We start from the raw sequence: 24,679 nt of genomic DNA on the forward strand, positions 1-24,679 counted from the left end.
CCCCATGGACCAGAGCATGTTTAGTGATTACAAAACTTTATTGTTGTCAATACTGTGGTGATGGTAGGATGTACTCTTTCTATGAAGTCAGTCTGCTGTGGAATCCTTACTGGCAAGACTGGTGCACTCTGTACATGCTTGCGCCATTTATTTCTGAAGCATTCACAGCAGATAGCCACATAGTGCAATCTTGTACATATGTATCAAGGAGCAATCCCCATTAGGTGTAGTTTACTTCTGAGTAATGTGGTTATTGTTGCATGAACCCACACTAGAAACTGTGATAGCATAAATTCCTTCAGAACAAAGGTAGCACATATCCAAGTATTTATGCAGCTGTAGTGTTTAAGTGCCTACTGTTTATTTGCAAAAGAGAAGGCGGAAATCTGAACAGGTGGAGGGCACATTTCCCCCCTCTCAACAAAAAAGCAACTGTGGCAGCAGGGGCCCCTTCTGAACCAAACATTTTGGGCTTCATTAGGGGCTAAGTATTTGTATAATTGAAACGCTTAAGTGTCCAGTATCTTTGCAAGGAGGACAGAAAGAACCTGAACATGACCTCTGGTTGTCAAGCAGCCCCACCAGGTCCAATATTCAACAACCAGAACTAAGACAGGGTATTTTCAGTATGTCTTAAATTGTGAAAATAATTTTCAGTATTGTCTGGATGGTACTTGACCTCCCCACTCCCACACATGAGAGTACAGATCAGGGCTTACATTGGAAGGGCTGTAGTAGTATTTTCATATGTGGCAGAGATTTCATAATGTAAAAAAATATTGTTCTAAAATTATTAGTAATAAGTACTTTATCTGATTGCTAGACTCCTAAGATATGTCACAAAGACTGGTTGAACAGGTTGCAGAGCATAGCCATAATGGAAAATGCTACATGCTTTATTAAAACAGTAACTGACCAGCTGTTCATTATTATTTTTTAGAATGCTCATTTTATTTTGGAGACATCATGGGCATAATTTACAATGAGACCCACTGGACTCTGATCTGAAACTAGACCTGAGACAGACCCACATAATTAGCATCATTCAAGGATAGCTGGAGTTTCATTAAATCATTGATGCTCATGGAAACTTTTCTGGGCACCCATTCTTACAGTTCATATACCATGTGTATCGTTATGCGTGTTTAAAGGAAAGCTACATTTTATTGCTTCACCCACAGCCATGTCCTGTTAAATGCTGTGTATGAGCTTGCCTCTCTCAACCATTAGAAACCACCAGTTGAACTATCCCTTTGGGAATGGTGTGCACTAGTTGCCAGGCAGAGATGAAGTGCAATGGCCCTTTGCTTAAATCCATGCTCTGCTCCCATAAGGCATGACCCTAGGTTCTTAACACAATAGGATATTCTGTTGTTGCTCTATAGAAAGGCTCCCGTGACACCTTTAGACTAACACACCTATTTGTAGCACAAGCTTTTGTGGATTAATAGTCCACTTCATCATGTGCATCCAATGACATACTTTGCTCCATGAAAGCTTAAGCTACAATAGATCTGTTAGTCTTAAGCACATACCTCTTCTTAATTTAATTTCTGCCACAATAGATTAACACAGCTGCCACTTGACGTTCATACATAGTTCATGACCCCCCCCCAAAAAAACCCTTAGCAATGGAGCATGCAATAAAGGTTGGGAATTAGTATTAAGCACATTATTTTATTGACACCATATAACAAAAATACAAATCAGCCATTACGTACACAGTTATTACGTTCCAATTAAGACAAATTAAAAGCACACTTTCCACTCTTTTGCCAAATTCAAGGAATTTGTTTTTCTTTATTCAGTCCATTAAAATCCTTATGAACATTGTCCGTTATCTAGAGCAGGCACAGGCAAACTCGGCCCTCCAGACGTTTTGGGACTTCAACTCCCATCCTCCCTGACCACTAGTCCTGTTAGCTAGGGATGATGGGAGTTGTAGTCCCAAAACATCTGGAGGGCCGAGTTTGCCTATTCCTGATCTAGAGTCTTGGATGTATAGGGGGTGCTTTCAGGCAAATATACTTTCCCCAAAAGCACTGCAAGCCAGAGCTGCAGAATGGCCGACTACAACTGTGGCCTTTTCTGAACAAAGAACTGCCATTTTTAATTATCATGGAATGCATGAAGATTAGACAGCATCTATATTCCACTAGAAGACATGGATAATATTGTGCTGTTATTCACAATGCAACTACAGTAGACTCGCAAGTTGCTCAGGGGTTACATTTATAAAGCCAAAACAGCATATAGTCAGAACAATCCCTGAACCAATCTTGGCATGATCACCCCTCCCCTTCTTCTGAAGCTGGTGTGCCGAGTGGGCCTTGTCCCCCATGTAAGGCAGAGAGCTTTTAAGCCTTGCTTAGCAGGCTCTGGGGTCTCACAAAGTCCCAACAAGATCTTGAGGAGGCCTCCAGAACCCTTGTGACAGTCTTCCAAAGCCCAGTAAGCAAATCTGAGAGCCTAACAGCTCTCTGCCTTGTGTGCATTTAATTTGTGTGATGTCAGTTGACCGGCTGCCGGGCACATAAAGCTGTATTCACACAAGTTAAATGCACACAGGGTGTGAGTCTGCCGTGTTTAAAACTGAGCTACGGTAACAGTAGCAAAGAAATAAGTAAATAAGTCTGCCCACAAGAAAAATGCAAACATTTGTATTATCCGTTAGCAAGTCAAAAGTGTCACAAAATAGGAAGCTTACACACTTTTTTGTTGTATTTTGGTTTGACTAAAAAAGGGATTACCTTAGCATGACTATATCAAAATAATGTCTGAAATATGCCTTAAAAAGAAAACAACAAAGTGTTAAACTTTAGCCTTGATATGCCACTACAGATTAGTAGCTTAATCTCATGGAACCAGTTTCCTGGTTCAGATGTCAAGCTAAACCATAGTTTAGCATAATGAGAACTTATGCGGCAAAGCCTTCATCTCAAATGCCCCCACTCGCCAGTCACCAGAACAAGTGTGAAGTGGAGCTGGGAAACTTAGCCACAGCTTGTCATGTTATCTAAACTGACAAGGTGCAGTTAATGTTAACAATGGCTTGTTTGCTACTTCAGATGATGCTTCGCTCTGGGAAAAGGGGGCAATACAAATCTTGGAGAACTGAAGGCTATTTCATTTGCGCTACAGCATGCGTGGAGTGTGCCAAGAACTGACCTAAGAGAGCACTGGATCTCAGTACGTATACAATTCATTTGGATTTTCACTGGGTATTCCTAAGTGACGGTGCTTTTGTCATAACATTCAAAAAGGAGCACACACATGTTTATAAAATGATCAGTTTCTACTTTGGTTTCTATTCTTCTTTGGCAAAAACTGTTTCACCGCAGAGTGGTCCAGACTTTGGCAACTTAGAAGAACCAGGCTAGCTGAAGTTGATCCTTTTTACATATTCAGATACAACTCAAAAGTCAATCCACAGAAGATATTAAGAGTAAAAACATTGCTACTCAAAGCTACATTTGTACAATGAAAACATTCCTTACAATACAAATGGTTATTTTAAAAAATAATAGATATATTTACATTTAGTTCACATTGACATTGATGATACCATACAGAATGATCAACACTGGGCTGCACCTAAAAAATACAATTCTTAATATTTTGACATTTACAAGGAAAATTGGTTGCTGTGTTTCGAAAACAAAATAATGAAGAAACGTACCTTTTGGAAGAAGCACCCAGACCACACAATGAATGGCATTTAGAAGGATACAATGTGGCAATAAATCTTTAAGAAAGGGAGGACTGGATTATTTCGGGGGGGGGCACAAGATTTTTTTGGGGGGGGGGATTTCTCAACTGCTTTTAAAAATAAGATGTGACATACAGAGGTGAATGGAGGATGAGTCATCGCAGACAAAAGACAGGAAGATGCCCACTACATGTTAAAACGGATGAACCTGATGTGATGAGTGGTGAAATTCCTTGACTCAGTGAAACAATAAGAGGTCTCATATACTGAGTGCTCAATTTCATACTTCATAGTAAACATGGCACAAGTGTTGTATTGGTGAAAATATCGCCCTGTCATTATCTGTGGTCCAACACAATCATGTCCCACCTTTATGAAAATTAACATATTTAAGCAACCAGGCTGTCTTTCTTTCTTCTTGTTATGACTTTCGTCTGTCATAATCACTGACCATCCTCTTGATGTGCGACAGTTTGCTCTTTAGTACCTTGCAGTGGGCTTTGCGGTTCTTATAGTCTGCTGACTAAAACACAGAATGAAAACTATTAATAAATGAAGTAAATCAGATTTCATCTTAAAAATGCTAGAATAATATACTGTCTTATTAATTCAAAGTGATCACTATCAGAAGAGACAAATGAGCCTATTCTGAAACTCTCAATAGTTTATGAAGTCCTTAAAACAATGAATTTGCAGAATAATCACCCAAGGGATATGACCTCATGTGCTTCTGTTCGAAACTGAAGGAACACGTAAGTTTGAATTTTGAATGTGTAAATGTCTAAAGACAATGCATAAAACAAGCACCCTTAGATGTACTGCTAGATAAGAGTTTAATGGTTATTGTATTTGTTTAAAAACCAATGAAAATTTGTTAAAAAGAAAAAAATAAACGGAAGGAACATGTATGGCAGACCAATAGCTGTGCTTCTGTTTTAAAAGAGACAGAACAGTTCAAAGACAACAGTTTGAAAAGCAGCCTGCCACTTTAACAGAAAGAATTCATATGGTGAACACACCCAACATTAGATTCTGTCCAATACTGGTGCAGGGAGGGAAACACCCCAAACAGCTAGAGATTGAACATACTTTGGCTCTGTATTTGACAGGGACAGATGCAAGCCCAACCTCAGCCTTCCCTTGCTCTGCCTCTGCAACCTGAAAAGTGGTCTGAATTTTGGAACACCCATCAGGTCAGAGCTGGAGCTGGAGCTGGGAGGCAGAGGATTGCTATGGCTATGAGCTTGTACCTGGACAGTATAAAACCAAAACAGATCTTAGCCTTCTGCCAAACTCTGGGGTGTGATTCATCCTCTCTCTTCCATAGCTCCAGTGTTCAGAGGAAAACTTGGTTTCATCTTGCCCACCAGAGGCTGCCTGGCCCCCTCACCTGTAGATTCAGTGACACTCCATAGATCCAACTTTTCCACAGGAGGCTAAAGTGGTACTGGTGGCACAGAAACCCTTTCACCAGCTGAGGCTGGTGTGCCAACTGCACCCTCTCCTAGATAGAAATCACCTGGGCCAGAGTCATCCAGGCTATGTTAACTTGGCAACTTGTTCAACAAGAGCTAAGTCATAATTGAAGTCTACATGTTCCGTGGCCAAGGATTACTGCAACACATCTGGGACACTTCTAGCCCCATCATGTTGCACATGTATTCAATGAGTTAGGTCCAAACTGGTGAAGAACAAAAATCAACAACTGTGGGAAACTACAGTTACTAGTGTTTTTGAATAAACACCACAAGCTTTTTAGAAGACAAAAACAATTGCAACAGGTTTCAGGAAGCAGCCACTCAAAGTCTGCAAAAATAGACAATCCAGCTGTACTTCTTTCAAAGTGGGTTACCCAGCCTGCTGCAGCAGGAGGTATCTTGGTTTACGCAGAGATTACTTAAGTAAACTACTTACTGCCTTTATATCCTTCAGTCGGTTGTATTCTTCAGCAGCAGACTACAAGTAAAAATAACTCAAATTAGATATCACAAACATTAGCAAAAATCAAAAGCAGAATGGAGGCAGGCTTCGTTATGATGCATGTATAAATATTTAACTATTAAACCAATATATTTATTGGTGACAAGAACAGCTGCAGGAACGTAAGGAGAGCCCGGCTGGATCAGGCCAAAGGCCCATCTTGGCCACCATTCTTTTCTCAAACAGTTGCCTATGGAAAGCCTGCAAGTATAGGTATCTGTTTGAGGAATTCTCATCTACCCCGATCCTTCACAAATATGGACTGGAGACCACACACTATTTGGGAGTGGGGAAGGAGAGGTATGGTTCAGTGATAACCCACAGACTTTGCATGCAGAATGTCCCAGGTTCAATCCCCAACTTCTCCAACTACAGCTTGCAAAGACTCATGTCTGAAGCCCAGGAATGGCAATACTCAAATAGATAGACAAATGGTCCAACTCCTTTTAATGCAGCTTCCTCGACTCCTATAACCCCCATAAGCCACCACCAATTAAAGATGACAACATTGGGATGGGTGGAGTAATGGTTTAACTCAGCCTAAATAAGGAGTGGTTTCCAGGAAGCTAGTTATTGGCGGCGGGGGGGGGGATCAGAGATAGCCACTGTAGGAGTCCATGGCTCATCCTTACTGAGGATGGAGGCCACAAGGTAAAAAGTCTGATGCCTAGCTCAGACTTCTTTTCTCTACAAATGTTACTGTAACCACAAGATAAAGCCTGCCATCAGGCTTGGAAACGATGCCTTATGAGGAACGGCTAAGGGAGCTGGGCATGTTTAGCCTGGAGAAGAGGAGGTTAAGGGGTGATATGATAGCCATGTTCAAATATACAAAAGGATGTCACATAGAGGAGGGAGAAAGGTTGTTTTCTGCTGCTCCAGAGAAGCGGACATGGAGCAATGGATCCAAACTACAAGAAAGAAGATTCCACCTAAACATTAGGAAGAACTTCCTGACAGTAAGAGCTGTTCGACAGTGGAATTTGCTGCCAAGGAGTGTGGTGGAGTCTCCTTTGGAGGTCTTTAAGCAGAGGCTTGACAACCATATGTCAGGAGTGCTCTGATGGTGTTTCCTGCTTGGCAGGGGGTTGGACTCGATGGCCCTTGTGGTCTCTTCCAACTCTATGATTCTATGATTCTATGATTCTAGTCTAGACTGATTGACCGCTGTCAAGGGCCAGAGTCTCTATCTTTAAGTGCTAAAGAGGCTAGAAAAGGGGATTGAGCAACAAACAGCAGGAAAGGAGACAGAGAAAAATATCCCATTATTTCATCAGTGTATTCACTCAAAAGCTGACTCAGATCCTTCAGAAAGAAAAAGGAAGCAGCAAACACTGTGCAGTCAGCCCCAAAAGTCTTCCTCAGAGGTCACCAACATTAAATACTTTCCACGTTGCTAACTCCCACAACACTTGGGATTCTTGTTGGATGAAGTAGGTTAGAAAGCTCCTTTATCAAGCATGTTACTTCCTCTAAAGCTACAGGCATTTGAGTCCCAGTCAGTATTAGTATTAAGGACTGCTGTCTACATTACCGTAAATTATATATCTGTCTTTTCAGGTTAAAGAGCAACATCCTTTCTTCGGAAAGGGAAAACTACTTCCAGCTACCTAGCCTAAGGGAAGCCTACGGTTAGAGTTGGTTTCAACAAACACTGCACTGATTATTAGGAGTTTAGGTGTTCCTTTCCTGGTTCCCTTTTAATTACAGTATCACAGACTTTAATAGCTTGTGATTTTTTTAGGGGAAAAGCATATGGGACGAATAATAGTTGTCTATTGGCTACTAATATTGCGTTCAACATCTAAAGCCACATTTCAAAAAAACAAAGAGACATAAAAAATACAAATTTGCCTTCACCAAAACACCACTGAGTCACTTCACCAATCTTTTGCTCTTTCCAGTGACTCTTCAAGTTAGAGCTCCTTCCCTGACCTATTGCTTAAGAATGTTTTAAGTGGAGATGCCAAGGATGGAACCCGGGTCCTTCTGCATGAGAAATATGATGTCCAATGCAATGCCCATCATCCATGCTGGGTGGGGTTGATAGGAGTTGGAATCTGACAACATCTGGAGGGCTATCCCACCCTCCACAGCCTTAGCTAGACTGTAGTTCTGAGAGATGGGATGCAAGCGAATTTAGTGCATATTACAGCACATGTACAGATGCAGACATAATTCTAATGTCCAAAATTCTCTCAAGAGGCAAATGGTGTATGTACCACTAAAGCAATACTCTCATATCGTAATATATTTCAATGAATGAAATTACCCTATATTCTTCACTGTCTTCAGGGTAGTCATCCAATTCTTTATCAAGACGAGAAATTTCTCTGCTAATTTCGTCAAGCTCTGCTTGCAACCGCTTGTATTCTTGTAGACCTGCATCAAAATCTCGCTTGTATCCTTGCCTTTGTTGATCGGATGATACAGGTGGATATTCCCTGGATGAAGAGTGATTTAAATGACATTGTTTGAAGAAATGGAGTGGGCAGTTGCAGAGAGACTTGCTGATTTAGCATTTGTTTATAGGGAAAGGATACCTATGATGCAAATTAATCTTTCAGTTTTGTGCTTTGGTCAAAGCATGAAAATGTAGAATTTAGATCCGCATTCTTTACTAGAACTGGCAAATGCCTATAGGAGCCTTGTACAAAGATGAACCAACGCAATAATAAAGAAGTACATTTCCACACCTTTAAAGAGTAAAGTTTTCACTGCACTAAACATTAGCCTGTGCAAAAGAAACATGTTAATAAATTGAAAAATACAACTATCATGTTTGTTTTCCCAAGGAGAATTCTCAGTCCCAGAAAGTTACTTCATGTCAACGGTTTCTGCAGAATATTGCAACACTTGTGTTAAAAATGTAATTTAACAAACAATATCACAGCATATTTTTGAAATGAACACTGACATGTTATATAACCTGATTTGATCAAATGGACTACACAGGTATTTCACTGAACACTTCCTATTTTTTGCAGTCATGAAATGAAAGAACCAGACAGGCAACGTACCAACGTGCTTATGGTATGCATATTGTTATCATTTTTATACTGAATAACAATCCCATATAGAGTCATGATGGTAGACCATTTGCAACTTTCCTTCAGCAAGACTTCAGTTTCTAGAAATTATTACCACTATTTTGGGCTCCATCTTCCTTCCATGTACATATGGTTATCCAAGGAAATCTCTCTCTCTCTCTCTCTCTCTCTCACACACACACACACACACACATTATGCATTCCACATACTATGTTTTTTGCACATTGATTGGGCACATGCACGGAAAGGGCACTGTTTACTTAACAAGCAATGCAAGCTTTCCTTCATACTTCATTATCTTGGCTGACCGCATGAGTTGCCATAGTTACGCATAACACACTCGAGTTTCTAACTCAGGTTACATAAACGGTAGCTGGAGTGCATTTCATTTGTACCTCTTATTTTGAAAATTGGTTACTATAAGTTTTACTTAAAAAAAAGGTCTGTTAAGGGACAAATCAAGAATTTCACAAACTATGTTACTATCTGATTAGAGTGAGGTATATTTATTTAATTGCTGGTCAGTTTTTACCTATTTAAGCAGTGATCCAAGAACTTTTAACCAACTGAATCATCTCACTGAAACACAGGAAGAGCCATTTCTGAAATCTTACATTCTTGTGACCAGATTCTAAAAACAGAGACCTTCCAAGTATGCCTACAAGCAGCAGCTCAGGATGAGTCAGTTTCAGCAGACAGTTTTCAGAGGCTAATAATGTTCTAAAATATGACATCTGCCTGCACCTCCCTTCATTTTCCTGCTCTGCCCTAACATACAAGATTGACACCTTAATAGGTAGGTAACACACAGAAGCTACAGCAACTAATTTTTCAATCCATCACATTCATGTAAAATACTTGTATTCAAACACAGTGATGCTTCCATCAGTAGTAGGAAAGGCACTGCACTTATATTTTCCCTACTGAAATACTAGCTTTTCACTAACAAGTAGATGACATCAACTTCTGAATTTCATATCCAGTTTTCATATATGCTAGTGGAAACCTAGAGGGAGAGTGTTGGTAGGAGACTGTATCCCAGTGTCCTTCATAACATACACAACCTGTTAAATCCTCATGGTAACCTGCATCAACTTGAGTTAGAATAAGTGGGGTTCTCTGTACGATGTTCTACAACCAGGCTGCCATTAACATGGTACCAATGCCCAAGTTGTATGGAATTGTCCATACCTGTCCCAGTCCTCCTCCAGTTCATCACAAGACTCTCCTCCAGTGGTGTAATCTGCATCATAGTTGTCAGTGTAGGTTCTCTTTGCTCTTCCTGCTCTTCCTTTTTGTGCTGGCTCCTTAGCTGACCCATTGTAACTGCTAGTGTTGGCATACTGAGATGGCATTGGGCTCTTTGTTAAATTCACTTCAGGTATCCTGTTACAAAACAAGAACAATTCATTTCCAGTTTCATGGCAAAGCATCAATACACTGAACAGATATTAAGAGACACAAAATAAAGACTGCTGGTTGTTAATGCTAGGCTTCCCAATATTAAGATTATTTTCTTCATTACACAAAATGACATTATTGTCTAAGAGCTGTTGTACGAAGTCAGGTGGACCAATGCAGCAGGTAACAAAGTCGGCGAAGTCATGCCAGATACTTTCTGCTCTGTAGCATAAGCTGGTATCCTTCTCTAGAAATGTTAATCAGAGTAACCCCTGTAATTCTAAGGGCTCAGAGTTACTGTTCAGCTTTAGTAAACTAATGATTAAAATAGGAACAAAAGGGACCTGCGCATTGAACTTAATGAAATAAAATATTGGACACATTTGCTTGACTGTTCCTTAACTTTAAGTATCCCAACCTTTTGCAAGTTGTACACATTTAATCTCCCGGTCATTTACAGAAAACAGTTGACTTCAAGAATCTAAGACAAAATGATATTAATTATTGTTTCCTTTGGCACACAGACAACAGTCCTCAGATCCTTCTGTAAGCAAACCTCAGTATGTGCAAGTGAAACTACCAGATATATATCCTGCCTTAGTTTCCCTCATCATCTTCTGCGTTTTGTCATGTCTTTTTTGATATTGAAAACCCCTCTCAACCTGGCTCACATAATTAAAATTAAATTTTACTGGGAATATGGTTCTGGCCCTTCTTTTTATAGGCATAGTTGGGGGCAGTTTTGGGGAAGGTCAGACCAATATTCATAACAAAACTTATTTTTAATTATGTAAACCACCCTGAGACTTGTGTTCAGCCATTACTGAAGGTGGTTTACATTTAACTTAGTCTTTAAGTGACAAAACAAAGAGTGGCACATCTTGGGTCAGGCACATTTTGACTGGCCCTGATAGCCAAAATGGTGTGGTTTCTAGGACCCTGCCTTTTGCTTTCAGTGTAATCCTGGGTATATTTATTTGAAAGTCAGTCTCGTTACATTCATCGGGTCTTCCTCCTAGATTAACAGGCATAGAGTTGCAGCTGTAGTAATTGACCTTATGCTGTGCCTCCATGGGAGGTCAGGCACAATTTCCAGCTCTATTTTGGGGGAACTGGGGTAAGAGAACAGGAGTTTGCTTTAGCAGGGACTAGTTGAGGTGGCTTGCGCACCAGTCAAACAGATGCCCCAAACCTTCCTCTCTAGCTGGTTTACCTGCCATGCCATGATGAGTGTTTTAGCAACATAGCCTTCCTTTCTAGCTTGAAGGGGGTGGGGAACACATCTTCTTCCATCTGCTCAAGGGTGATCCCTGCCCAATTCTAAGCTACAAAGAAACTTGATTGGGCTGGTAGAACACTTTCCAATGCATGGCGACAAAAATATTAGCCCCCCCTCCCCGGTCAATTTATTTCCTGCAATTAGACCCCAGATGACCAAGGGACTTACACATTCTAGGTTAAGACATGGTTGTGAAACTTCTGAATGCCACTAATGTGACAAGCTGCCCCGCCTGCCCCCGCCCAATGAATGCAGTGTTTTTATTTCATTCAATATAGAGACTGAGAACATTATGAAATCTTCACTTGTGAGCTAAATTTGCAAGCAGGATGGTGTTGCTGCACCTCTCAAAACATGGCCATCAACCTTTGACAACCATTCATTACAGCGCTATTTCATGTAATATGTATGCAAGGACTGTCCTTATTCCATTATGTTCATTCATAAACAGAATAACTAATAAGTTCAACTATGGCTATCTTCCAGACAAAACATAGCTCTGAAGGTACAAAGGCAAGCTGGATGAACGACATACTTTCTGATCACCAGTTCCTTTTGAACCCAGTTAAAAGGTGATACATGGGGGCAAAGTAATGATAAACCACCAACACATCACCTAAGGCAGTGGCAGCCGGTATGATGCGCTCCAGATGTTATAGACTGCACTTCCCATTAATTCCTGGACATTGGCCATGCTTGCTAGGGTTGATGGGAGTTCTAGTCCAAAACATCTGGAGGGCATACTACCTGATGTAAGGAACGCTTGATGAGCAAGTGGGCAATGGAAGCCAATACAGTGGTACCTCGGGTTAAGTACTTAATTCGTTCCGGAAGTCCGTTCTTAACCTGAAATTGTTCTTAACCGGAAGCACCACTTTAGCTAATGGCGCCTCCTGCTGCCACCGAGCCGCCGGAGCACGATTTCTGGTCTCATCCTGAAGCAAAGTTCTTAACCTGAAGCACTATTTCTGGGTTAGCGGAGTCTGTAACCTGAAGCTTTTGTAACCTGAGGTACCACTGTAATAGAAGGCAAGTCAGTTTTCTAAACAATGGAGCCAGAGAATATTACAAGAAGAGCAATCTCTTCAAGCAACCTCTACAAGCCCAGAGGATAACATGATTCTTTCAAATCACTATGCTTAACGTTCTCCCAACACACTCCTAAGTTGATATTGGCTCTTGATTAAAAGCTTTTAAAAAATTTCCACACACCCAAGAACTTGGGAGAAGTTTTTTTAAAGGCTGTTCAGTATTTACAAGATGCATGAAGAAAGATAGGATAGTACTGCTCATTCTTTAAAAATCCCTAGAGTTAGGATTCTTAGTGCTGCTTTAATGTTTCTAGGTGTTGGCTTTATGTTATTGTTTTCATCATAAATTCCCTTACAAAATGCTATGAAATGCAGGGTGCAACAGTGAAAGAACAATACACCCAAGGGACTAAGTCTGTAATCCTATGCCCTTATCTGACAACAAGTCCCACAGAACTCAGCAAGACTTACTTCCAGAGGACTGTAAGTGTATGTTTACCTCCTAGGTTATCAAAATGCGGATTGGTTATCCTTATCCAAATACTTATTAAACAGTGGAGTACACACATGAAAAGTAAACAGCAGTGTAACCATGAAACTAGGCTCTTAAAAGCACAGGGCCTGTGTTCTCTCAGGTTGTGTAAGTGTGAATGTGGACATTCTACATTTTATAAAATATTTGCACTTTTATTGTTAGGTCTGCATACCTTGAAAAGTATACCCACTCAGGCTCCAGCCTTGCTTTTACCTCAGAATATTGAAAAAAAACAACAACCCACAAAGCTATGCACATCCCAGATGAACACTGTAACAAATAAATCCTGTATATGACAAAGTGATAAGTAGCTACGAGATGAAGATCAACAGTATGCTTTTTTTCTTTTTTTCAAACACCCTAGTCTCTTAACTCTCTGGACAGGTCAGATCCAAGTGTTATTTATTTATTGAAGTTTTCCTATCCCCTCTAGGCTGGAGAACTTCACATAAGAAAAGCTTAAAACAACCACCCTTCACCCCATCCTCAACCTAGCTAGTTAACCAGCTGTTCACCTAAACTAATCCATGATCCAAAACAAAGGTGTAATTCAGATCCTGGGATCACTGCCAGTGTCAGAATTTGGGCTTTCAAATTTCAGTAGGACCCTGTGAAATGCCAAAATTCAGCACCCAGTGCAGGTGAACCAGTCGCACTCCCCTGAATCTGCCGCTGTTACTGCCCCCCACTCCTTTCAACTGCAGGTCAGTGTTACAGTTTTGTCAACAGGAATCTTAGTAATTGATTAATGTTCCGAAAGGGGGGGGTGGCAGGAGAAAATGATATCACAACCTGCTTTGAATTGCTTAATATTGAGCCTGTGTGGTCTTTCTATTGCATTGTGTCCATTCAATTAGAAAAAAAACAGGAACATTTATACTTACGGAGTAGCTCTGTAGCTATTGTCATTATAGATCTGTTGTACAGGAACTTCAGAAACCGAGTAACCCACAGAACTGGCAACTCGATCTGTATAGTCAGCTACAGGGGTAGGTATTGCTGGCTCTGGATTTATGTTCTTCACCTGGAAGGACATACATGTGTTAAGATAAACACGTAACACGGAACAGGATACCGTCATCCCATACTTCTCTCGGCTTTTAATTGGCTGCATTTCAGATTCTAAAATGGCACAAAATGTGTATTTAAAGAAAGGATTAGACTCCACAGTAGAGGGCTGAACCCACAATGCAGCACTAAAGAACAGGTTGCCTGCCAGCTCTCTCTGCCCAAAGAGGTTATAATAAGCAACTACACTCAAGGAAGAATTATGCATTTTTCAAATGCCAAAATTTCGCACCAAACGAAGCCTGCCTCAAATGTGCATGTTGAGAATAAGGCTTTGTACAGATTCACTCTGGCTCCAGTGCGCTCCCGTTGCTGGTGTTTGAAACTGTGTACGCATGACATTAGCCACTATGAATATCTATCCTGCAGGGGTTTGAGAAATACTGCTGTTTAATGCCTCATACCAGCTTCCATCCAATTTACTAACTTAAACCACAGTTCAACAGCTGTTGTGCGTGTGCAGGTGACAGCTTCCTGAATAGGGGTTTAGGGGGTTGCTGCAGTGGGGAAACCAAACAGGTAATGCACATTCCTGAGCCTTCTTTGGTGCATACAGCAATGTGCAAGTGAGACTTGCAGAATGGGGTGCACAGTGATCATGTCTTCTTAGTCTGACCCACAGCTGAAGAGATCCGAGATGAGACACCTTTCTAGAAGTCATTCTCAACAGCCCCTCACACATGGGACTACAACTGGAACAAATGCTGAACTTGAATTCAACATCTCACTATTATGTCTGCTCGTCAGCACAAGCATTTCTGCTTACTAGGACAAATGCTATTCCCTGCCCCTTGCGTACTGTTCTGAGGTTCTCCCAGAGCTGTTTGGGGGGCACCCGGGTGCCCAGGGGTAGGAGACGGGGGGGGGGAGACCCATTGTTCTAGCAGAACTCGTTGTACCGGTTCCTGCTACCACAACTGTTTACTTGAATTGGACCTATTGCAGTGATTTTTGCATGCCTGTTGAATTCCCAGTATCCCACACCAAGAACACCCAAGAGCTTCCCACAGGGGAATCCCCTTTCTTGACTCATCCGGAAAATACAGGCATTTAGTCACCTTCTCTGCTGTAGAACAACAGCAGGTGATGAAATGCACACATGGTAACATTAAGGTTCATTTAAAAAAAATCAATATAAACAACTATCGCACGAAAATGAAAAACAACAAACAAACCCAGCAGTCCAGGAATAACTCAGACATCAAAACATAACTGGCTAATTAAAAGCTTAAGCAAGCTTAAAGACACAAACCAAGTCAGCCAGTAGAAAACGCTTTCAACCAGAGCCACAATTTCACCTGTCAGCAACAAGCTATCACCAAGGGAGCCAGGCAGCCCACTCTGGGAAACGCATTCCACAGAAAAGGCTCAGCTCTCTACACCCTCACTGACCTCACCCAAAGCAGGCTGCCCAGAGCAGAATCCAAGTGCCTCCCCCTTGAGTGACTGGCTCTCTTATCAGCCAACTTCTCAGTTCAAAGAGCTTCCCATGAGGCGGCTCCGACCCCCAGGCATGCTGGCTGAAGGCAAGACCCAGGATATCAATCCAGAGCCATCCAGGTCAGTTTCCATGCTGATGCATGAACAAATCACCCAGTCTCAGGAATGTTCAGCCCAAGGTGGCAGAATTTGTAAAAACAATTCTAACTATATGGCACTATGATATAAAAACAGTGTGGGTGGGGGCAGCTGTGGCATCTTGCTAAATAATTCCAGTCGTGCCATTCTGAGGTGGGGCAGAAGTTACATATGGAGTGCACCACTCATATCAAGAGACACAGAACACACGTACTTCTCTTTTAAGAAATTTCGCTGCATGAATTGGAGCAGCTCTGACCACAAGAGATTGATGGCTAAGTATTTGCGAGGAGCCTTCTTCAGCTCAAAAGCTGCATTTCCTGTTGTCTAACTGGGGGGAGGAGGGCTGCATGCCAAAAGTGGGGTGTGGCTACCCCACCCCCTGCTCACACATGCTTTTTTAAAAAGAGTGCTTTTAAAAGCTTTTAAAGTCACAAACCCCAAGCCGCTAACAACAATTAGCATGGAAAGGAAACCTTATTTCACGCCTACCTGCAAGCAGGGATTTTCTGGGATCACAGTTGGGGAATGAAGGGTTAACTTTCCTCCCAAGCTCTGCCTGGAGGGCGGGGGGGGGGGGGGAGAGAAAGCCCCTCTCCTACATCACAATTAGGCTTCTGTTGTTTGGAAGTCTTTCAAGCCTAATTGCAGCACAGGGGGTCCTGGCTGGGGAAGGAAAGGTTTACAATTGCCACCCCAGGGGATAATTGTATATAAATGAAGGCTTTTTTTCAAGCCTGATAGCTGGAGGGCAGGGGTGCAGCAAGAAGGGGATGCTTATGATGCAGATGAGGGGGACCCAGGGGCTACATCTGGCACACAGGCTATTATTTTCCACCCCTGAGTTACAGGGTTTTATCAAATTCATACTGGCTTCAAAGCTGCATGGAACTGCAGTGATTTGCAGTTTAACCAATGGGGCAAAATATTCCCTGCCAGTATCTGGATACCACACTAGAAAGCACCATGGTTCTAATCTCAGCATTTTGTGAAACAGTGTGCATAGACATTTGTTCTGTGAGTACATAGCCAAAACCTCCACTGCCTTGGGAGAAGAAAAGGCAAAGGAGTAAACCTTACAGAAATCCGGAATGGAGTCCCTAAGGTGGCGCCTTGTACACCTCCTTCCAGTGACCCCCTGCAGCCGAGCTGGTGCCAAATGCATAGGGAAGCACATGTCTGATGTTATTATGCTTTTATATTTGTTGGAATCTGCCCAGAGCGGCTATGGCAACCCAGTCAGATGGGTGAAGTACAAATAATAAAATTTGTTGTTGTTGCTCCTTTGGACCACATCAGCGAGGTCGAGAGGGGGGGGGTGTCTTGTCATCTGGGCAGCCCAAGACCTCCATACACACTGCCCAGGCTTGCACCTCAGGAAGGTCACTTCCATGCTACTAACACAGCAGTTTGCCTTCACCCCTAGATTGCACATCCATTGTCTCTCGAGACAGAGGGATACCAACAACAACCCCATCCAAGAGGCTGGGTGTAACTACTTTCACAAAGGAACTACTTTCTTCTCAAATTCCATCTGATATTCAGTATTAGATATGGAGTGCTATGTGTCTTCACCTCACGATCTCTTTTGGGCAGAGGAAGGAGGGAGGGAAAGAGCAGTTTGACTGGTTTTTCAAACCTTACATGGATATTTGTTAAGAGTGATTAAGGGGAAAGGTATCCCCCCCCCCAAAAAAATGGCATTCTTCCACAGTTTGTCATATTCTATGTGGAATATGACAAAAAGCTTTTGGCTCCAAGTTCTCCAGAGGTTTAAAACTTCATACAGAGTTGCTGAAAGCCTACATCTCTTCACAGCCATAGCATAGCTTTGTCAGCTATGTTTTCCAGAGCACAGAAGCAGCTACTTAAGAGGGAAAAGGAGGGGGAGAAGTGCGACATTCCAGATGAAATAATTTCATCTTTCCAAAACACAAACAGCGCTGGAGGACAGCTTATACTCATTTCAATTTATGCTGAATTTCTTATTCTTTCTCTCTACCTTGGACACACCGTGTTCAAGGTGATTAATGCTGTTGTTGTTTAAGGCATATACAGTAACAAAGCAAAAACAATGGCAATTCATAATGCAGGACACCAGAGGAAAGAAAAACAAAAACCAAGCTGGAAAAGGTGGTCTGCCTACAGTGGAAAGCCAAAAGAGCAAGGACGAAGCGGATTATGCAGAGCAAGGAATTCCCCATTCTGGCCATCATGACCAAGTAGACTAAGTGTGTGGACAAAATCTGCTCCTTATCTCTCCCCTTGTGGGGCAAATGAGAGAGATGGGTAGAGTTACTCACTGGTCAATCACCTGATATCACAATGATGCCAGATGATGATTGTTGGGACCTCCTATGCAGAGCCTTCTGCAGTCTGAATGTAAGACAGTCTGAATGTAAGGCGGGTGGCTCCACCATGGAGCTATAGCTCTTCCTTTGCTAATGTTTCTAGGAAAGCAGTGTTTTCACTTATGTACCCAGTCACTGTATTCTTTTCAAACTTAATCTACTTTCCACACACCACAAACGAAAGATAGCTGTCCAATTAACACAACAACCCTTTTTAAAGGAATAGCTCCAGTAAAGTTTTAACCCTGAGAACTGGATTGGCACAAATTTCATCCTATTGAATTAAGGTCAAAGGAACTCACTTATTTAGTTTAGCTGGTTTGTTGACCCAGCGTGTAAAGAATCAGTAACATGAGAACCAAACGATTTTCTCTATGGCGGAGACTAGAAAATTTTCAACTGCCTAAATTCACCTAAAGTGACTGCACATATTATCATGTTAGCTGGAAGCAGGATTCTTGTGGGGACTACGGCATAAAAGAAAAGAGAACGTGCAAATCATGTTAAACAAGACTATTTCCCTAAGTTATAAGAGCTGCAGCAAGTCATCCTCTTGTTTGGCATAACTGAAATCCATGCATGACCTCTAGTTTTAAAGGGTGATGCAGAACAGGCAGATACCAGAGTATGGTGGTTCGCATTATATCTAAAAGGGCACACCTAAAATATGAAGTCTGAATGCAAACACATGTATCATCCATGATTGGCTGCAACTCCCAGCTGAGAATATGCTTGGTTGTAAACCCAAGTTTGTCTATTTACTGTGTAAAGTAAGCCTGAGGACATATATAATGGTTGTGGTAAGACACCGAGGCACTGAATAATCAACTCCGGAAGTCTGCCTGCTGATCCCATCAATTCAATAAATATACAAGACAAACTATGGTTTAGCAACGCAGGAATGAAGCCTGTATTTACATATATGCTCACACCTCTCCCTGACACTTCCTGAGTTATGGCAAATATAGTTTGCTGTTAAATATGCAAAAGTAAATCATGATTGGCTGCAATCCTAAAAGTAACTTATTAAGTGGAACATGGGGAAAAAAGGGGAGGGTGCATGTAAGCCTGAGGCTTGTTCATGCAACGCAAAACCATGGTTTGTCATTACAGAAACTGGCCCAGTATTGGTGGAGTTACTGCACCTGATACATCCTACACAGAGGAATGTTATGCAAGTCCTGGGAAGCTTGGTACCCTCATTTCCCCTGCACATCTAGTTTATAATTATTGCCAAAATTAGGTCAAAATCAGCATATGCCAAAGTAAAAGGAAGATTATCGGTCTTCTGACATGTGGATGTATCAAACACTCATCCATGTATCTCAGAAACCTAATCATGTATTTCATTTTAGGTTGATATATTGTACAGTGGTAAGGGACACGGGTGGCGTTGTGGTCTAAACCACTGAGCCTCTTGGGCTTGCTGATCAGAAAGTCGGCGGTTCGAATCCCCACCACAGAGTGAGCTCCCATTGCTCGGTCCCAGCTCCTGCCAACCTAGCAGTTCGAAATCATGCTAAAAAGTGCAAGTAGATAAATAGGTACCGCTCCAGCGGGCAGGTAAATGGTGTTTCAATGTACTGCTCTGGTTTCGGTGTTCTACTGCGCCAGAAGTGGCTTAGTCATGCTGGCCACATGACTCGGAAAACTGTCTGCGGACAAATGCCAGCTCCCTTGGCCTGTAAAGTGAGATGAGCACCGCAACCCCAGAGTTGTCTGCAACTGGACTTAACTGTCAGGGGTCCTTTACCTTTACCGTGGTACCTTGGATCCCGAACGTCCTGGAACTCAAGACGTTTTGCCTCCTAAACGCCGCAAACCCGGAAGCGATTGTTCCAGTTTGTGAATGTTCTTTCGGAACCCGAACATCTGACGGGGCTTCCATGGCTTCTGATTGGCTGCAGGAGCTTCCTGCAGCCAATGAGAAGCCACGATTTGGTTTTCAAACGTTTTGGAAGTCGAACGAACCTCCAGAATGGATTCTGTTTGCCTTCCAAGGTACGACTACATTACAAAGTGTGAAAAGGAAGACTTTTTTTAAAAAATCCCCCCCCGCCACAAAATGAGAGAATGCTACAACTGTTTCTAATTACCATTTGAAGTATGGTGATATAAGAGTGTTTTTATGTGCACTCTAAAAGCTGTGACAGCCCACCTAACCTGGCTTTACAACTTGGATATACAGAGAACTAGATAAGCCATTGAATATACTACTTGACAACAGTAACTATGACAGATTTTCATAGTTTTTGGAGATGGCTAACCTGTTGTCTCCAGATGTTGCTGAACTCCCCCCATTCCTTTTCACTGCAGCTGATGTGAGTTTTACTTGAGCAATAGCTAGGGGACCACAAGTCAGCCACACCTGGTTAAGCATGAATGAGCAGTGTTGCTAATACGTTACTCTCTTAAGTCATGGTTGACCTTGACCATTTCCAGGACATCTAAAAAGCAATATACATCCGATCCCACTACTTTCTGTTTGATCTATTAATAACTCTGGTCAGCCACAGTCCTAGGCTGTAACAACTTGCAGAGCTTGGAACATGCAGTATAAAAGGCTCCATGAGTATTTAGTACTTTATCTGGATAATTCTAAATTGGTCACTGTGGATTTTCTGGGTGCACCTGAACAAAGTGTCATTTAAAAAAAAAATCAGTTACATATAAGTGAACCTCAGAACTCCCCCGGCATTAAAACAGAAGAGATTTCCTCTAAAGTGTTAATGTAGTTCTTCACAAAAAGCCACCTCAAATATCTGAAGTTAGCCATAATTTTCTGCTTGGGATATCTGATCTCTGGTAAAGACAAAAAGCTACAGGTACTGTATAGTTATTCACTGGGATTTGTTATGTGGCTCAGGGTTTTTTTTTCACCCGCACTTCTCCTGGCAGAGTGAAACATGAGTAAACAAGTTCATTAGCTAGTAAAGAACACGCCCCGAAACTGTCTCACCGAAACATTTGCTTCATATCATGTAAGGCACTATATGAAGCAGTCAGTCCTTTTACACTGGCCTGATGGATAAAGGACAAACGAAGTCCATGTCATGTGCAAGTCATAAAATATCAAAGTGCACAGTGAATACTGTACTCATAAAAGAGCAAGCATTAAACTGAGTCACTTTCCTAGTTAATTAAGTACCTCCAGCATAAGGAGGTGGGTTGCTTTTTATATTACAGTGAAGGTATTTTAAATGCTCAGCCTTGCATTTATAACATCTGCATCATTATCTCAGATGTTGTACTACTACCTCTCAAATTACCTGAAGTTACATTGAAAATTCTTAGTATTTATATTCCAAAAGAGCATTTAGACTTTGTAAATAGCACCAGCAAAACACAATCCAAGGGCCAATTCTGCACTGTATATGACCTGGGATATTTTCCTCTGCCCAGAACACACAACACCCATAGTGAACAGCACATTTAGCTTGTTCATTCTGAGTGTAAACTGCAATTTTACATGCTGCAAACCTGGAGAAAACCTATCCAGCACAAGCATTGTGCAACAAGGAGATAAAAATGGGTTGTCTTCCCTAGACTCCTATCAAGAATGAACCCTGCTGCCTCAAGAAATAATGCTTAGGAGGTGGGTTTAAAAAAAACACAACTTCAAATAATCACTAAACTTAATGATTCTTCAGCATTGTAGTCACTAATGCACATGTCTATGTGTATAATCTTTAATGTAGGCTCACAATTATTGAAGACAAAAATTTCAAAATAAAATATTAAAACATAACTTACCCATTCTTCTACATTGGGAGCCTCTTCATAACTTTTTACGTGGTCCCACAGGATATTCACTTTGCCATAGTAATTCATTTTACTTCGGGTTCTTGCTGCAAAGAATATTATTATGGCAAAAGCTACAACAAGGAGGAAGGCCAATACAATGGCAATAGCCTAGGAAAGGAACAGATCAATAGGAGTTTTAAAATGCAACAAATCAGAACAAAGATAGTCTTAAATTTGACTATCTATCCCTTTCAAAACTACAAGTAACAATGAGACAGAAACACATTGGTCTTAAGCAACTTACTCTTTTAGCCATGGTTACTTAACTGCACTTAACAGAATAGTTAAAATGGTGGCCCACCTCACAAGATTGTTGCAAAAACTGATTATGACAGGACTTGGTATGCAAAGTGCACCGTAAATTACTCGGGATCTCAATGCAGGTAGAAATTCCTTACACTTATTTAGGCAAGCCATTCCTCAAACTGGATATACTCTATATCCAGAAACTCAGGCTTTCATGGGATTACGAAAGGAATAATGAAAGCTAAAGGATAATTTAGAGATACCTGCCTTTCTAACAGTATTTTTTTTTAAAAAAAGAAATGCTTAGCTCAATTAGGTGAACCTAGTGCTTAAAAATAAGGTGTCCTAGGGCAATCTCATTAACTGAGAAGTATGAATCCGCACCTGCCTGCGCTTTACTGGCAGAATCCACAGATACATGTGATTTTTTTCCAAAGTCTTTTTTGTGCTCAGGAACAGGTTCCCAATTATCAACAGCAATGCAAGAAACCAGTTGTAGATGGCACGGTGGAGCAGAGGCACTCACCCTGTTTCTCAGGAGAACAGTGGGAGGGGCAAGGTGGCAGCACCAGTGGAGCTACAGAAGTGCTCCTGCTAGTGTGTTTGCACCGTGCTAACATCTCTGCTGCTGTGCCCCTCCCAATTCTTCCTCCTGGTAAGCAGCAGTGACTTGTCTGCTATTGCAAGAAACAATTCTCAAATATTTGGGGGGAGGTCATCCGACATAAGCTCATACTTTGATTGGTTGGCTCCTGTTCTGCCAGTTCTGAACTAGCTCCCCATGATAGGGGCCCATCTTCATTTCAGCCTTCAGCCTACTTTTGTATATCATAGGGCAGAAAAGAAACCAAGAGCCATTTCCTTCACATTCACTTCTGCAAAATTTTCTTAATTGGAAGGCAAGGCTGAGCAGAACTTTCTTGTGAGAATTTTTTTTTTAAGATCAGGCTGTTGGGGGGGGGGAGGATTTGAGCATAATTTTTCATGCTTAGCCTTTAACTTCCTTGGGCAGAAGCAAACAATTGCATTCTTGCAATCAAAAAAATATGATTGCAGCTATTTAGCACCCCCATACTTTCATTTCAAATTATTTTTATTAATCCCCTTGAGATTTTTGCAAAAATCTTAGGTGGTGACCAATTGATTTTTTTAAACAAACAAATGGAGAATTGAAACTTGTCCAAGACCATTCAATATGTCTACAGAGTTGAGTTACTGTCCATGAACATAATTGCCCAAGACAGCTAGCACAGGTTATTCAATTAAGGATCAACATAGACAAATCCATAAAAGGAACAGCTAAAAGGATTAGCATGGTTTGTAGGCTCCAGCTGCTTCCTAACAAGTGTTTCAATAATTCAAGTAGAGCTTAAACCAGGATACATAGATCTGAACTCAAGATTTAGAGGTGCAATGCAACTCCAGTAAATAAAACCAGTCAAGCCATGTTGAAACCCTGAACCCCTACTCACTAGGTCTAGGCCTCCAATTAATCATCTGGATCCTCTCTAGAGGAGTATACACAGTATTAAAAAACAGAGAACAATCACATTCTTGCAAAAGCTGCCCAAGGTTAGCTAAATAGCCACCAGTATAAGCTAATCAATAATAGCTCAATTACAAAACTAGTTTTAGCATCATTATTCAGCACACCATTTGATTCAGGACTGAAATACAACTAGTATTTTGCATTTTGAATTTCTTAATTATCGCATCTACATACCTCCTGAGGTTCCACCACACAGTAGTGATACAAGTACTGATTCACAAAGACTCCAGTGTTTGTAGGAGAGTAAAAGGAGCTGCACATGGCATAAATCTGATTGTAGTACATCGATCCAGAAGCTTGTGCAGTTGGGTTCACTGCCAGTGTATATACAATGGCCGCAATAAATATCAAAAAGAGGAAGATGGAGCTTCCTATTATCAGGAGGAGGTAATACATCCTTGACCTGGCTATGCTAGTCTTGGTAACGCCCGTTACAAAAACCACTAATCCAGCAATAAAGCAAAAAGCTGCCATTGCAATGATGAAGCCTTTTGCTCCTCGTGGATCAATATAATTTCCTCCATAGCCATAGCCATAAGAACTTCCAAAGCCACCAAAGGAGCTACCAAAACCGTAGCCAGATCCCATACCATAGCCATAGCCAGTTCCCAGACCAGTTCCCAGACCAGTTCCCAGGCCAGTTCCATACATATCCATGTCCCAAGCCAACGTGGATGCAACACATGCAAAGATACCAATGGACATCACTATTATGAGAACCGACATGATCTTGATTATTCCTGGAGGGGAGGACCATTTGTAGAAGTGTTGAACTTCCTCTTCCGGATAGTAGGAATATGCAGGCTGAGAGTACATTGGCTGAGAATGGAATTCACCACCATACGCATTATTGCTTGGTACATAGTGTGAAGGTTTGCTGCAAAAATCCAAAAAAACACACGCCTTGTTATGAACCGCTATTAAAATATGAAATATTAATTTCCCTAGATACCTCTGAAAACCATTTAATTACTGTCTTTTATAACAGCATACAGCATTATTATTATTATTTTATTTATACCTCGCCCATCTGGCTGGGTAGCTTCCACTCTGGGTAGCTTCCAACACACACAAAAGTAACAATAAAACATCAAACA

The 24,679-nt window shown here is 41.4% G+C and overlaps 1 protein-coding gene and 2 long non-coding RNA genes across 4 annotated transcripts in view; 1 reads left to right on the top strand and 2 right to left on the bottom strand.

Moving 5' to 3' along the window:
- Window positions 1–1,657: 1,657 nt before the first annotated feature.
- OCLN (occludin) overlaps window positions 1,658–24,679 on the bottom strand; it is a 30,101-nt gene continuing 7,079 nt past the window's right edge. For both annotated transcript variants that reach the window (XM_083577409.1, XM_083577410.1), the window contains exons 3-9: window positions 23,757–24,459; window positions 21,737–21,895; window positions 13,871–14,010; window positions 9,932–10,126; window positions 7,962–8,133; window positions 5,624–5,665; window positions 1,658–4,232 (exon numbers count right to left, since the gene is read on the bottom strand). In XM_083577409.1, the coding sequence (XP_083433535.1) occupies window positions 4,131–4,232; window positions 5,624–5,665; window positions 7,962–8,133; window positions 9,932–10,126; window positions 13,871–14,010; window positions 21,737–21,895; window positions 23,757–24,459 (1,513 nt within the window). In that variant the 3' untranslated portion in view covers window positions 1,658–4,130. The remainder of the gene's footprint in view (window positions 4,233–5,623; window positions 5,666–7,961; window positions 8,134–9,931; window positions 10,127–13,870; window positions 14,011–21,736; window positions 21,896–23,756; window positions 24,460–24,679) is intronic.
- On the top strand, window positions 4,239–8,384 carry LOC310745274. Its single transcript, XR_014540057.1, has 2 exons — window positions 4,239–4,461; window positions 7,594–8,384. It is a non-coding gene; the product is annotated as an uncharacterized lncRNA (long non-coding RNA).
- On the bottom strand, window positions 6,271–7,601 carry LOC310745269. The gene is made up of 2 exons (XR_014540052.1): window positions 6,847–7,601; window positions 6,271–6,310 (listed from the first exon to the last, which is right to left on the bottom strand). It is a non-coding gene; the product is annotated as an uncharacterized lncRNA (long non-coding RNA).

This window comes from Podarcis filfolensis, assembly GCF_964270895.1.
Source record: "Podarcis filfolensis genome assembly, chromosome: 11".
NCBI lineage: Eukaryota > Metazoa > Chordata > Lepidosauria > Squamata > Lacertidae > Podarcis > Podarcis filfolensis.